This window comes from Dreissena polymorpha, chromosome 8, assembly GCF_020536995.1.
Source record: "Dreissena polymorpha isolate Duluth1 chromosome 8, UMN_Dpol_1.0, whole genome shotgun sequence".
Taxonomy (NCBI): Eukaryota; Metazoa; Mollusca; class Bivalvia; order Myida; family Dreissenidae; genus Dreissena; species Dreissena polymorpha.
Genome location: NC_068362.1, coordinates 57,535,952 through 57,553,117, shown reverse-complemented (window position 1 = coordinate 57,553,117; position 17,166 = coordinate 57,535,952). Strand labels below are relative to the sequence as shown.

The following is a 17,166-nucleotide window of genomic DNA, read 5'->3' as shown; positions in this document are numbered from 1 at the left end:
ATGATCGGAACGCTTTCTTTGTCTTTCTAAACGTCTACACTACCAAGATCATCCCGGTAATGTCAAGGTCACAAGCACCACAACATGGCACTCAGTGGAAGAGTTTTAGTGTATGGTGGTAAAGGAGCTCTTGGATCAGTGATTGTATCGTCATTCAAAGCAAAAAATTATGTAGGTTTGCATTTTTTTAAATTTCATTCTCTGTCATTATGTATTAATAAAGGCAAATGTATAAAACGTCAATTTTAGTGCAGTGGTGGCATATTTCATTATTTGCATTTTGCCCTTGTCAGTTTCAGTTCAGTTAACATTTATCACATGACTGTAATTAATTGCTCTTCAAAATAGAACATAAAGCAGAAAACTTTATTTGCTTATTGGGGGTGGGGGCATGTTGATTTGCTGCTATCTGTCCATGCTTTTGTCTTTATGTCTTAACCGTCTGTCACACTTTTTTGTTGTGCATGGCTCAAAAATACTCCTATAAATATGAGGTCGATTTACATCGACCTCATATCGTTTAACGTTATTTTGCAATAGCATCGTTCCGACATGAATTCATGTCGGAAGCTTTAACGGCATCAAATTCATATAACCGCACAGAATAATCATGCAATAAATTTTTAAACATAAAATATAAACATTATTTTACTAATTGCATTAGAAAAATGTTTATACAAACTTACAAGTAATGATAGTCCAGACCTTAAAACACTACCACTGTTCAAATTCCATATTGTTGCCATATAGCACTGTGTAAATTGAAAGTTGCATAATGTTACCTCATTGGTCGGTTATAAATAGATTGTTTCTATACATATAGTATTCGATTTAGACAAAAATAATAATTTACTTGGAATGTCATATTAGTTTTCCATTAAAACTTTGATCTTGCCGTGTGTGTTTATGGACGTTATTAATTATGTCATACTTTTTTTTGTATTTCATTAAGAATTAGAACGTGTAGCCCTTTTTGTTAACTGTTTTTAGCAAACGATTCGCGGCTTAATAAGACACGGAAAATAGTTAAAGCGACACTTTCGTTTAAAGGTTTAATGTGAACAATATTAAATGAAACCTTTTTTGGTATTAATATATTTTATTGACATGTTAAATTCGATACTTGAAAAGGTGTTTAGTCTTTAAAAAGATGTCGCTGATATTGTTAATTTCAATAACTGTTAATATGCTTAATGTTGTATAAGAAATTGAATAGTTTCACTGAGTTGTATACAGCCTAAAATCCGATATCGTAATACGCGCAACGGTTAAGAATAAGGTCTGAATAAGTTTAAGTATTCAGATTCGAATATCAGCAGCTGTGCCAGCTGGGAAGCCCCGTTTTGGATTTAACAACCGCAAGCGAAACAACATACTTTTTTAAGTCTTGCACTTAGACTCCATGATCACAAGTATAGGTCCCTGCTGTGGCGTATGACACCATAGTGTTATTTAGTATTGGTCGGCACAGTGTCTGATCATAACGAGATAATTGGTTTGTGCTGAACATAGGGGCAATAAAACCACAGATCTATCAATAAACAAGATTATTGAGATATCTTTTATTGAACACCGCGATGAAAATGCTCAAACCACGGACTCTAGATTACACGGATAAGAAACATGGCAACATTCTCAGAATCATCACTGCTATATGTGTAATCACCTAACAATTCGTTTAAAAGTAAAAATAATTTATATATTTGAGTTGAACACGATGTATTGTTGTATAAGTCTGAATAAACTACCTGTCTGCCTGTCTAAATCTAAGCCGTCATCGTCCCAGTGAAAAAAAAATCTGATTTTGAATATTTGGACATGATGCCCTGATGTCAAAATACGAAATGACCCGCGTAACACCGACCGTGATTTTCAAGAATCTTTAATAAATTGATAATTTAAGGTAAATAACATTTCATATAATAATACATAATTCCCTCGTTGATAATTAACAGCAAACGATGAATGTTTTTGACACCCATTTTATTTCAAGTATGCATGTAAAGCCGAATAAAATCGAGAGGGTCCGCTATATACGCTGTTTCATCATAAATTTAACACCCTTTCTGTGTTATAAACAAGAGCTGAAATCGTTAATTTATTAAGATTAATTTATAATAAGCTTTATTGATATGTTTCGTGAACAAAATACTACAATATATTCCATAAAAAATATAATAATCATGGCAAAGGAAATTCAATGGCCGGTTTCTAAACAAAAGCATAATCGCCAAGACCGTAGCATCAGTTCAGTGCGTTAGGAACGCGCGCTACTTTCTTCCGCCTTCATTCCTTAATTACTTTCGTTTTTAAACATTTTTTTCTATCGTATACAGAATTCTATTCTCCTAAGCAAGATCTAATTTTTAAAACTGAACTCCAAACATAAACGCTACAAATTGGTATTAAGTACGAACATGTCAACCGTAAATCTAGATTCTTAAACTCCAAAACGGTATGATATTTGCAAAAGTTAAAGTTATAACTCGCCGGGCTGTCGAAATCAGAATAACGCTACAAATTGGTATTAAGTACAAACATGTCAACCATAAATCTAGATTCTAAAACTCCAAAACGGTATGATATTTGCAAAAGTTAAAGTTATAACTCGCCGGGCTGTCGAAATCAGAAGAAAAACTTAATATATATTTATATATCTGTTTACTACGTAACGTTAGCTTTCTAATGATATATAATTTGTCAAAATCAGCCGAGAAATGAAACTATAATTCAACAAAAGACGTGAGTGGGTACATCAAAATGTATAACCTCGGCGCTTCGCTGTACGCTAATTGTACAAGATCGATAGCCACAACACGATAAAACGCGCGGTGGTATAACATAAAATGTGTATTTCTTGTGTTTATCTCGCTATAAATCCATTAATAACAACGGGAATATACTAAAACGTATATTTTTTGAAAGAGGAATTAATAAGCAACAAGATAACGTATAAACCAATAAAATCGGATGAATAGTTTTTGCATAAGATTGAATTTACTACAGTAAGGGTCAAATACTCGATTCATCTCCTATCAATATACACTCCGCGATACAACTGGTAGTTTTAACACACACATATAGGTTTCATTTAATTAAAGAGTACAGAAAGCTAAAAAGTGATGTGGTTTGTTGTACAACAACAATTGGTTATGTGTAACCTATTCAAAAAATAATTTCGTTCAAGATAATTCAATGTAATTCTATAAACGACAAACACACTTCGTGTGTTGTGTATGTTTATTTTTAAAAATGTACATAACTGGTTTAAAAGCACAATTTTTACACATTTAAGAGGTAATCGCTCACATTTATGTCTAATTAATGATAATTTTATGCATTAGCAAAGATTTAACGAGAAAAACTGAAGTTTAAGTTGAACTCAATTTGCTATAGGAAAACGACGGTAGCCGTTTAGACGTAAGCGGGGTAGCTTACGTCTAATTATTTGGACTAGGCTCAAAAAGTGAATATCAGGGCCCTTGCTACACTTTGGGGGATTGGGTCAGGGTCCTTACAGGGGGGAATTTCACGTCGTTTTCGGCCAAAAAGGGGAATTTTACAAGATCTTTTCACCAATCATTCAACACTTAATATTGCTCCATTTTAATGTAATTTACATAAAATTGATATACATTTAATAAAATGTTTATAGCAAGATACCATCTGGCAACATAGGTATAAAAGAAAAAAAAACAACAAAACATTATTATTTTGGAGGGGGGAATTTTAAGGTGAAAGCGGGGGAAAAATGTATACTATTTTAAGGGGGGAATGGGGCCGAATTTTGGCCCCAGAAACGGCCAAACGAGGGCCCTGAATATATTTACAAGTACCCTAAATACCATATTCCCAATTATATCTGAAAATTAATGCGTATTGTTCGAAAATAAAGAATCATAAATTGGTTTAATGTCAACTGTTGTAGTAGGGCTATCAAACTTCCATTTGTCATGAATAAGGCCAAACAAAGTTTTATTGTTTTTTTTCTTTGATTTTTAAACTGAAACTGATTTGAATTTTTAAGGCTACTCCTAAGTATTGTGTGGAAAAAGTATAAGTTGCAAAAATTCAATACCCTGCTTCTGACCATCTGGGTCGCTTGAAGTGGCAACTCCTTCAGGATTTTTCTTGTTAACTTGCCTTTTTCATATAAACTGTTTTCAAAAGCTTACTAAGTCATTATTGCCCTTCATTTTAAGGAATTCAGGGATTACATCATACCTGCAAATAAATGATAGTGAACCTTATTGTGGATGCTTAACACTTAAAAAAAATATTTACCTTTTGAGACATTTTTAAACATAGTTGTAAATAAATACTGGAACAAACCATCCAGGGATGGATGTATTTTCAAATATAATTGCTTGTTATTGCTGTAAGTACCTTGTTGTTATTTAAATATTGACATTGAATGTTAAGGTCGTGTATTTAATGTAAGAAGAATATAGCTGGGCTGATACTGAAGATCTTGGACACAACTGGAGTTATTTACCCCTTTTTATATCGGAACAATGTTTTTAACTATGCTGAGAACAAAGTGCTGAGCATTTTTGTGACGCCTTGTTTTAATGTTTTGGTTATTTCCTATCAAGAGGCCACATGTTTCATTCAATCTTGATAAAATTTGATGAGATTGTTTCTATTGAAAAAACCTAGCTTAAATTTTGATCATATGTGTCCCCAAAACTAGGTCATGAGATCAAATCTTAGAAAAATCTTGTGATCAATGTAAAGGCCTATTCTTTTCTCAATCTTGATTAAATTTGGTCAGAATGTTTGATTAAATTTGGTCAGAATGTTTATCGTTACAATATCTAGGCCAAGGTCGAAACTGGGTCACATGTAACTAAATTCTAGGTAATTTTGTGAATCTTAGAAAAACCCTTGTTACCACTATAGAGGCCTCATAAATTTATGACTCAATCTTGATGAAACTGGGTCACCTGATCAAATCATAAAAAAAACAATTAAGACTGGCCATATTTATTACTCAGTCTTTATGAAACTTGGTCAGAACGCTTATCCAAACAATATCTATGTCATGTTTGATTCTCTGTCACTTGTATCCCAAAACTTGCTCATCAGGTAGAATCTAAGAAAAAAAAGTTACCACTCTGGAAGCCACATTATTGACTCAATCTTGATGAAATATGGTCAAAATGTTTATCCCTGCCATACCTAGGCCAAGTTCAAATCTGGGTCACATGTGTTCAAAATCTAGATTAATTTGTCAACTCTAAAAAAAAATTATGACCTCTGTAGAGGCCACGTTTATAACACAATCTTTATTAAACTTGATCAAAATGTTCATCTTGACCATGTCTAGGCTAAGTTTGACTGTTGGACATGTGTGTTAAAAAATTTTAGTCACCAGTTACAGTTTCGTCAATTTGTTTACCTAAAACTCAGTGGAGCTCTTCGGGGCCATGATGGCCTTCAAATTCAGCTTATCTCATTATTCAGCTCTATTAGTTGAACCTTAATAAATACATTGTTAAAAAACTTCTGTTCTAAATTGTATAGCATTTGTCATAAATAAACTCAACTAAACTTCCCAATTGTAGTCAATACAATTCGCTTGTTACAAATCAAAATGGCCCAGCCCCATTCCCAAAATGTTGAATAAAAACACTGTGTAATAAAATGTAAATTGTTTATAATCAAGAATAAAATAAAAACAGGTTGATTTTATTTTGATTTTACACAAAAGACTGTTAACTTTCTGTATTATTATATTATATATTATATATATATATATTATATTTCCCCTCAAAACTGGAATCGCCACTAAACCGGAATATGGTCTCAAGAGTGTCCAGTTAAGATGGGTTCCTCTGTAAATGTCAGATCACTTGGACTGACTGACTGAAAAATCACAATAATTTTTTGTTCATTTTTAGTGGGTGGGCTCCATTGATCTAGCACCCAACGAGCAGGCAGATGGCAATGTTGTTGTTAAGTCCGGAGACTCGTGGACAGAGCAGGAAGAGGACATTGCTAAGGGCGTTGAGATGTTGCTAGGAGACCACAAACTGGACGCTGTGCTGTGCGTGGCAGGGGGCTGGGCTGGGGGGAATGCTGCTAGCAAGGGTAGATATTTTAGCCAAGCATTGATTGCAACTTTTGAAGAGTTGTTCAACTTGAAATTTGAGCCACGGCATGCACATATTATGACATGTGCTTTAGACCAGCCTTTGCAATCATGCAGTTTTATCAGGAGCTACACTGTCAGCTAATAAGACCATGAAACCTTGCGTGACTTTAAAACAGATAGGGTAGCTCCTAACAAGATGGGTCTGGGGCTAAGCTGGCAGCATATGGAATAATACCCATATTCGCAAAACGTGGCACATTTACGTTGCACATGAATAAAAAATAACACTTATTAACTTTTTGTCTTTGTAAAGGTTGTTAATTTTGCTGAATAATTTTAGTAAATGAAAAACGCTGCTGTTTCTTTACTGCAAAAGTCAGGTTTTATACTGTGCGCTCCTTTGAAAGTTTTAATTCACATTTAATTAATATCGCAATATCGACTGGCCCTGATTTGGTTAATCTGCAATCAAACCATTCTTAATGCTTAATTAAATTTGATTGTTAAATATGTTAACTGCAATTTTGTTTGTCTGTGTCAAGAATTCATCAAGAATGCAGATGCGATGTGGAAACAGAGTGTCTGGACATCAGCGATTGCGGCCAGTCTTGCAGCCAAACATCTCAGAGAGGGAGGCCTGGTTACACTTCCAGGGGCTCAGCCTGCCATTGCAGGAACACCAGGTATGGGAAATTAAAGGCCAGTTTTGATTCCCACATAGCACTTTGCATTTTAATAAATCAATGCATCTGATTTTTTGTCCCCTACCAGAAACCGGAGGGGACCTATGGTTTGCGCTCAGTCTGTCTGTCAGTCTGTCCGTCACACTTTTCTGGATCCTGCGATAACTTTAAAAGTTCTTCATATTTTTTCATGAAACTTGAAATATGGATAGATGGCAATATGGAGATTATGCACGTCATTTAGTTTTGTTCGTACATCAAGAATTCTGATTGCTATGGCAACAAATAATTGAAAAAAAAATTACTGACAATGGTGGAGTTTCACCGGTAGGGGACAATATTGCTTGGCAATCTCTTGTTTATCATAAATTACTTACTGTAGCTCATTTAAAAGGTCTCATGTACTCTAAAAAATAACGTGGTATTACACAGTCCATTCTTTTAACTTGATACATAATTCAAGAAATAAAAATCAGCGAATATACCCTTATAAATTATGGAAACTCAAATGCATTATAATCAACCTTCCAGATTCTGTTAAATAACTTAGAACTATGTTAGCTTTTTTGAGTGCCTATCCTTTCAGCTGGGGATTAAAGTTGAAAATGTAAAATAAAATGGGGATTGTCAAATAAATTAAAGTTTTTCTATACAAGTATCGATATTCCCTACTTTTAAAGATCACTTGGTACCTACTTCTGCATGTAATCACCATAAACGCCACATGGGGCTCTAGATAATCCAATGATAAAAGATAGAATTTTGTGCATATCGAATATTCAAGCCAAATAGAACGGTCATGTATGCTGACACAGATATGTCATTAGAAATTCTCAGGTAACTTTCCAGTCAACAAAATGTGATGTCAATTGTCCAATCTGTTACAAGAATGCTTATGAGGGAGGGTTAAAGGTAAATTTAACTGGCAACTAGTATTTTTGATTGACCCCCATCATGAAGGAAGCGTTTACCACAAATTGATTAACAAGGAATGACGGTTTTACCATTAACATAATATAAACCGTAATAAATACTGTTGAAGACCATGTTGGGCATCATTAGCACAATCACATCTTTTTACTGTAAACAAATAGTCTAAACATACTGTAATCAAATGTTACTTATGACAAGTTAAATACAACTGTAGAGAAATGAATTATTTATTGAGAGTAAAAGTGTAAAAGCATTGACAACTGTTAACAATTTTGGTAGAAATTTCATTCCAGAACATGTATATATTATTCAGATCAAGGTGATAATAGTTGAGGCTAGAAGTCCTTTGCTACGCATCTACAGTGTACACTATACATGTTCACATTTATCACATGTAAAACCTGTGTTTTAATAAGAGCATAAAAAATTGCTGCTGTTGTCATTCAAGGTCCACGCATGGAAAGCGTGCGTGTTGCTGCAGACCATGCGCTGTAACTTGATACATACAAGCAAATCAGTACCTGAAGTATTTTGTTATGAAACATATATGTCGAATTTATGCACACAATCGGCAAGAATTGAACCATTGAAACTATTTTTAAAAAAACCCGTCTATTTACAACTTATACATTTCTGTAGACTAAAAAACATCAATGACTTATTACAGCTGTCATTTGCTTACAAAAATGATGATAATACATGCCCAACATAAATCTTCGACTGAAATATTCATATAATGAGCTGTAGAGTGACAATAGTTTTTTTGCCCCCGGATTGAATGATCGGTGGTATATTGTTTTTGGCCTGTCAGTCTGTCATTATGTCTCCAAACTTAAACCTTGGTTAAACTTTTTTGTTTAACTTTTGCAATAACTTTTGCAATAATGAAAATAGCAACTTGATATTTGGCATGCATGTGTATCTCATGGAGCTGCACATTTTGAGTGGTGAAAGGTCAAGGTCATCCTTCAAGGTCAAAGGTCAAATATATTGCTTCAAAGCGGCGCAGTAGGGGGCATTGTGTTTCTGACAAACACATCTCTTGTTATCATAGTGTAAGTTACTATATTTTCATTATTTTTACTTATAATAAAACCGCTTCTTAAAAAAATGTAAAGCCAGCTGGGTCATTATTTTGGAAAAATAGGGTAGTCTATAATTGTGAACATGAGCCGCATTCTGTGAAAACTGGGTTTAATGCATGTGGGTTCATCTTTGTCTCACATTAGCCACATGCTAATCAGGGATGCAACTTTTCAGTGTTAATGTTTTTTTTTGTTTTAATGAAATTCTTTCCTTAAAGAAAATCCAGTTTGGGCAAAAAGTGTTGTTCCTGATTAGCTTGTGCACATGCATCAAACCCAGAAGTATGGTAGTCTATAAGGGTTCCCATGTTTCTCTCGCAGGAATGATTGGGTATGGGATGGCAAAGGCTGCAGTCCACCAGTTGGTGAAGAGCTTGGCAGCAGAGAACAGTGGCCTTCCTGCTAACAGCGCGGCACTGGCTATGCTACCGTGAGTATAATAGAGACGTGCTCAGGTAAAGCTTGGCTTAACCCTTTACCACTTAGATACATATTTTCACGCATTCATTGTCCCTTAGAAAATTAAATTTAATTTTAGACCTTTCTTACTTGTTCAAGTTTGTAAGGCTTCATATCCAAACCTTAGATACTGATGAGCAGCAAACAACATAAAACCTACACAGACTGCGAGTTACTTGCAGGCTGTTCTGGTTTAATGCTGTTTGCACATAGCCATTTTCACTTTGCTTCTAAGTGGGAAGGGTTTATGCACAAACATAACCTGTTCAGTCGGCTCAGAGTATTACGGTGCCGACTCTTTCTGCCTAGATTGTAGGGGCCTGATAGGGGTCTATGATCTACTTTATACAGCCCATTGATAAGAGGCAATGATCTGTTTTATACATCCCAGTGATAAGAGGCTATGATCAAATTTCAGTGTTACGCTGGACATGCTCCAGTGATTAGAGGCTATGATCTGATTTCAGCTAAATGCTGGAGAGGCTCCAGTTATTTGAGGTTATGATTTATTTTATACAGCCCAGTGATTAGAGGCTATGATCTATTTTATACCGCCAAGTGATTATAGGCTAAATTCTATTTTATACAGCCCAGTGATTAGAGGCTATGATCTATTTTATACAGCCCAGTGATTATAGGCTATATTCTATTTTATACAGCCCAGTGATCAGAGGCTTTGATCTATTTTTTTACAGCCCAATGATTAGAGGCTATGATCTACTTTATACAGCCCAGTGATTAGAGGCTATGATCTACTTTATACAGCCCAGTGATTAGAGGCTATGATCTACTTTATACAGCCCAGTGATTATAGGCTATATTCTATTTTATACAGCCCAGTGATCAGAGGCTTTGATCTATTTTTTACAGCCCAGTGATTAGAGGCTATGATCTACTTTATACATCCCAGTGATTAGAGGCAATGATCTGTTTTATACAGCCCAGTGATTAGAGGCTATGATTTACTTTATACAGGCCAGTCATTAGAGGCAATGATCTGTTTTATACATACCAGTGATAAGGAGCTATAATCTGATCTGATTTTATCAAAACCCTGGAGGGGCTCCAGTTATTGGAGGCTTTGATCTATTTTATACAGCCCAGTGATAAGAGGCTAGGATAGATTTTATACAAGCCAGTGATTATAGGCTATGATCTATTTTATACAAGCCAGTGATTAGAGGCTATGATCTATATTATACAGCCCAGTGATTATTGACTATAATCTATTTTATACACCTCAGTGATAAGAGGTTATGATCTTCTATATACAGCCCAGTGATTAGAGGCTATAATCTATTTTATACAGCCCATTGATTAGAGGCTATAATCTATTTTATACAGCCCAATGATTAGAGATTATGATCAATTTTATACAGCCCAACAATTAAAGGCTATGATCTATTTTATACACCCCAGTGATCAGATGCTATGATTTATTTTATACACCCAAGTAATTAGTGGCTTTGATCTATTTTATACACCCTAGTATTTAGAGACTATGAAATGCACCCCAATTATTAGAGGCTATGATCTTATTTATACACCCCATGATTAGAGACTATGATCTAATTTATGCACCCAAGTGATTTGAGGCTTTGATCTATTTTATACAGCCCATTAATTAGAGGCTTTTATCTTTTTTCAGTGTGACCCTGGATACGCCCATGAACAGGAAGTGGATGCCGAATGCTGACCATTCCTCCTGGACCCCCCTGGAGTTTGTGTCTGAGTAAGTATTACTCTTGCAATCACTCTGGCGTTGTTCTCTTTGAACCTTGCTCTGTAAAAACTGGACTTAATGTATGTAGCAAAAGTGTTGTCCCAGATTAGCCTGTTCTGTCTTCACTGGCAAATTAGGGGCAACTTTTTCCGCTTTTATGGAATTTTTATGCCCCCCTTCGAAGAAGAGGGGGTATATTGTTTTGCACATGTCGGTCGGTCCGTCTGTCGGTCGGTCCGTCCCTCGCTCCGTCCACCAGATGGTTTCCGGATGATAACTCAAGAATGCTTAGGCCTAGGATCATGAAACTTCATAGGTACATTGATCATGACTGACAGATGACCCCTATTGATTTTCAGGTCACTAGGTCAAAGGGCAAGGTTACAGTGACATGAAATAGTAATATGGTTTCCGGATGATAACTCAAGAATGCTTAGGCCTAGGATTATGAAATTTCATAGGTACATTGATCATGACTGGCAGATGCCCCCCTTCGAAGAAGAGGGGGTATATTGTTTTACACATGTCGGTTGGTCCGTCGGTCGGTCCGTCAGTCCGTCCACCAGATGGTTTCCGGATGATAACTCAAGAACGCTTAGGCCTAGGATCATGAAACTTCATAGGTACATTGATCATGACTGGCAGATGACCCCTATTGATTTTCAGGTCACTAGGTCAAGGTCACAGTGACTCGAAATAGTAAAATGGTTTCCGGATGATAGCTCAAGAATGCTTAGGCCTAGGATTATGAATCTTCATAGGTACATTGATCATGACTGGCAGATGACCCCTATTGATTTTCAGGTCACTAGGTCAAAGGTCAAGGTCACAGTGACTCGAAATAGTAAAATGGTTTCCGGATGATAACTTAAGAATGCTTACGCCTAGGATCATGAAACTGCATAAGAACATTGATCATGACTGGCAGATGACCCCTATTGATTTTCAGGTCACTAGGTGAAAGGTCAAGGTCACAGTGACTCGAAACAGTAAAATGGTTTCCAGATGATAACTCAAGAATGCTTATGCCTAGGATCATGAAACTTCATAGGTACATTTATCATGACTGGCAGATGACCCCTATTAATTTTCAGGTCACTAGGTCAAAGGTCAAGGTCACAGTGACTGGAAACAGTAAAATGGTTTCCTGATGATAACTCAAGAATAATTAGGCCTAGGATCATGAAACTTCATAGGTAAATTGATCATGACTGGCAGATGACCCCTATTGATTTTCAGGTCACTAGGTCAAAGGTCAAGGTCACAGTGACAAAAAACGTATTCACACAATGGCTGCCACTACAACTGACAGCCCATATGGGGGGCATGCATGTTTTACAAACAACCCTTGTTAATAATTTCAAAGATTTCTCTTCTTAATGAAAATCCAGTCTATGCATAAAGTGTTTTCCTTAATTATCCTGTGTGGACTGCACAAAACTTGAGTTATGGCCCTTGAATTATTAAACAGTTGTCTGTTGTGAACATGCGAAGTGAAGACAAAAAGTATCATAATTTCCGTAATTATCACTTTTTAGCTCACCTGATTGCTCAGGTAAGCTTTTGTGACCAGTCTTTGTCCGTCGTCCGCCCGTCCATTTACATTTGTTCGTAAACACTCAAGAGGCCCCATTTATTATCCGATCTTCATGAAACTTGGTCAGAAGCTTCGTCCCAATAAAATCTCGGTCGAGTTCGAAACTTGGTCGTGCCGGGTCAAAAACTAGGTCACTAGGTCAAAAAAAAAGAAAAAACTTTAGAAGTCACATTTCATGCCCAATCTTCATGTAACTTTGTCAAAAATGGTTCCCGTCCGTTGAAAAAACATGGCCGCCAGTGGGCGGGGCAGTTTTCCTTATTTGGCTATAGAGAAACCTTGTAAACACTCTTGGAGTCACAATTTTTGCCCAATCATCATGAAAGTTGGTCAAAAAAATGGTTTTATTGATTTCTCGGACGAGTTTGGAAATGGTCCAGATCGGTGAAAAAACATGGCCACCAGTGGGCGAGGCATTTTTCTCTATATGTATATAGTGCAAACATGGGAACACTCTAGAAGTCACATTTTTGGCCCAATTTTCATGAAATTTGGTCAGAACGTTTGTTTCCTAGATACGCGAGTTAAGTTTGAAAATGGTTCCGGTCCGTTGAAAAACATGGTTGCCAGGGGGACGGGACAGTTTTCCTTATATTTATATAGTAAAAAGGCTTTTAAACAATCATGAATTAAGGTCATGTAACATGTGAGACAACTCTTCTAAATATTGCATTTAAGTTTACAGTAATTACTCACCTTTGATTATTAACGTTTTCAAAATAATACATGGTAGTTTTGTGTAGCATTTATGTGTTAATTGTTATTCGAGATTGGATGTTTTTTTAGCTCACCTGATTGCTCAGGTGAGCTTTTGTGACTGGTCTTCGACCGTCGTCCGTCCGTCCGTCCGTCCACATTTGTTCGTAAACACTCTAGAGGCCACATTTATTGTCTGATCTTCATGAAACTTGGTCAGAAGATTTGTCCCAATGATATCTCAATCTAGTTAGAAACTAAGCCATGCTGGGTCAAAAACTAGTTCACTATGTCAAAAAAAGAAAAAGCTTGTAAACACTGTAGAAGTCCCATTTAATGTCCAATCTTCATGTAACTTTGTCTAAATGTCTGTCTTAATGATATGTAGGTTGAGTTCAAAAGTGGTTCTGGTCCGTTGAAAAACATGGCCGCCAGTGGGCGGGGCAGTTTTCCTTATATGGTTATAGAGAAACCTTGTGAACACTCTAAAGTCACAATTTTGGCCCAATCATCATGAAAGTTAATCAAAATATTGTTTTTATTGATATGTCCGACAAGTTTGAAAATGGTCCAGATCGGTGAAAAAACATGGCCGCCAGTGGGCAGGGGCATTTTTCTCTATGTGTATAAAGTAAAAACATGTGAACACTCTAGAAGTCACATTTTTTGCCCAATTTTCATGAAATTTGGTCAGAACATTTGTTTCCTTGATACGAGAGTTGAGTTGGAGAATGGGACCGGTCAGTTGAATAACATGGCTGCCAAAGGGGGGGGGGGGGGCAGTTTTCTAATATTTATATAGTAAAAAAAAAGCTTGTGAACACTCTAGAAGTCACATTTTTTGCCCAATCATCATGAAACTTGGTGAAAAGATTGGTTTTATATATATCTCAGATGAGTTTGCAAATGGTCCCGATGGGTCAATAAACATGGCTGCCAGGGGGGTGGGGCACTTTTCTTTATGTGACTATATAGAGAAATCTAGTGATCGAACACCATAGAAGTCACATATTTTGCCTACGGTAATCATCGTGAAACTTAGTCAATACATTGGTTTTATTGATTTCTTGGACAAGTTGGAAAATGGCTCAGATCAGTGAAACACACTTTTTAGCTTACTTGATTGCTCAGGTGAGGTTTTAGGATTGGTCTTTGTCCGCTGTCCGTCCGTCCACATTTGGTTTGTAATAACTCTAGCATTCACATTTCTCAAGCATTCTTTATCAAAGTTACTGAAAGATCTCAGTCAAGTTTGATGATGAGCAAAATCACATAATTAATGCCATAATTATTGCCCTTAGATTGTCCAAATTTTCATTATATTATACAAAACCCTTGTAAGCAAAGTTTGTTGTTTGGTAAGGGGGTCAACTCAAAATATAGGTCACCATTTCAAATCTTACAAAAACAAAAACACTCCCAATGCCAGAGTTTTGGTTCAATAATGATGAAACTTGACCTGGATGTTTGTCTGGTCAATATCTAGGTCAAGTTTGACATTAGGTAAAGATTGAATGAACCGACTCCTCTCAGGTGAGCGAACTAGGGCCATCTTGGCCCTCTTGTTTTAATTTTGTCAACATTTGTCTACTTTTTTTTTAAATAAATATTTTTGTCGGGTAATTGTGCATTAAATGTAGTTCATGGCAAATTCTTTCTCTGTGCAATTTTATTTCTTTTTTAGGACATTCCATAAGTGGATCAATAATGAGGGTCGACCAGACAGTGGCAGTTTAGTGCAGTTTATTACTAAGGACAGTAAAACAGAACTGGTCATCGCTTAAACACCCCTTCCCCCTACTCCTAGTTGGAAGCAGTAGAATCTTCCATTACATGTGGATGCAATAAAAGCTATAGCATGACATACCAAAAACTGACTTTATGGCAAATACATATTGTAACAGATGCATGAATGTGTGTATAATCCTGAGATTATTGTACTGTATACTAGTCATTTGGCATATTACATCAAGTAATTACATTTGTACTGCAGCTGTATATCTAGCCCAACCAGCCTTAGCGATCACTTGATTGAAGCAGTCACCTGGTCAGTCTAGATTTCCGCTGACAAAAATCAGTCTTTATTACAACTGAGTTTAACCCTTTCCCCTATAAGAAGCAAAGTGAAAATGGCTCTTGCAACAAGCATAAAACCAGAACAGCCTGCGAGTAACTCACAGTCTGTTCAGATTTTATGCGAAGGGACCAGAAATGTGTCAAAATACATATCTAAGACTAAGTGGTAAAGGGTTAACTTTCACCTGCCGTAAGAGGCCAGCGTCATTTTACTTCACTTCAAAAGCCGTTTGTCACCTGTGGTAAGTGGTCATAAGGCAGTCATTCTTGAGATGGGAAAGAAACTATGCAAATCTATCTGCTTTGTTGTCTCTTATCTCTGATATCATACCTACTATTGTGTGTCTAAGGTGTTGGTAAAGAATCTTATTGTGGTAACTGACTTTGATATACATGTTGTAAATGTTGCCCACTGCAAGAAAACAAATAAAAGGGCTTTAAGAAGGTTTGTTTCACTGGGATGCTTACGATGAAGTACTTGGAACGTCACACACAATAATTAAGATATACAATTTATTGAGAATGATACTAACAGCTGGCCAACCATATAAAAAGTGATCCACCTGTCTATATCAGCCACTTGGACCACTTCCCTTGACTAGTGTCTGTGCATAGTTTGGATTGTATTTCAAAATTGAAATCTTACTTGGATTCATAATTTTTCATTTGTGCTAGAATTGGTTTGAGTAGACTCAAAATGTTTGTTATGGGTGCTGGTACATGATTTGGATTACCTGTTAGTGTTTATCATTGGTAAATATATGGTGTCAAGGTTTCTTTGTAATTGGTAAATATATGGTGTCAATGTTGTTTTATAAATAATCATGTGTACTAACTATTGTGTGGTTGTTATGGAAGGTGATTATGGTCTAACTGTTGTGTTGTGGTTATGGTCTGTATGCAAAAACATTATTCTTGTTGTTAAGTCTGTTCAATGCTGCAATGATTGTACATGTTTTATAAATTATTTAACGAATAATATATGCAATACAAATTAATTTATCTCATTCCATACCCTGTTTTCCATGTTATATAACCATTACGAATATATTTATCTTACACATGTATAATATAGTTTTTAAGCGTTTTCATTGGCTAATTTTCGTTCGATGGACCAATCGCATTTTGTTATTTTGCTGAAATGACGTTGCAACGTCAAATGACGTCACAAAATGTAAACAACATTCGGGATTTATCATTATGTTTCCGTAAATATTTATTTAATTTGCTTATTTGATAAAAAAGATCTGACACTCGTTGTAATTTCATACCATATTATTAAACTCGTCCAGGAAAGGCTCGCTTACTTACAAAATTCCTGAACTCGTTTAATAAAATATGGTATGATATGACAACTCGTGCCAGATCCTTTTTGTATATCAAAATAAAAAACAATGTGTTGATTCCTGTTGTCTAATTTAATAACGTGTAATCTCTACAAATACATTGACCAAACATGGGTGTTTTCAATTTGAAAATTACAAAGTGATACAGATGTGGTATTTCAGCTAAGAGAGATTTAAGAGAGAAAATAATTGTAAAACAAATGAAGCTATCAGCATTATTCAAAAACTAACTTGATGCCAAACATTTTATAAAAATCATGTACATGCTGTGGTTTTAAAGTGAGCTTTTAGTTACATGTATAAGAATCTTGTTGAAATGTGTTACTACTGAAGATTTAACAAATATCTTCTAGATTATAAGATTTCCATTTTACAAATGCATATTGAGGTAAGCTAGGTAGTGTATTTGTTCATTCCAATAAAATAGCGTTATATGAACGATTGCATTTTTATTTGATGATTATTTGCTCA

The 17,166-nt window shown here is 35.7% G+C and overlaps 1 protein-coding gene across 1 annotated transcript; it reads left to right on the top strand.

The window, feature by feature from the left end:
• Positions 1 to 13: 13 nt before the first annotated feature.
• LOC127841791 (dihydropteridine reductase-like) lies at positions 14 to 15,252 on the top strand. The gene is made up of 6 exons (XM_052370867.1): positions 14 to 171; positions 5,904 to 6,093; positions 6,640 to 6,780; positions 9,120 to 9,228; positions 10,906 to 10,989; positions 14,958 to 15,252. Exons 1-6 carry the CDS (start codon positions 85 to 87, stop codon positions 15,055 to 15,057), a joined length of 711 nt encoding a protein of 236 aa, XP_052226827.1. The 5' UTR covers positions 14 to 84; the 3' UTR covers positions 15,058 to 15,252.
• Positions 15,253 to 17,166: the final 1,914 nt, after the last annotated feature.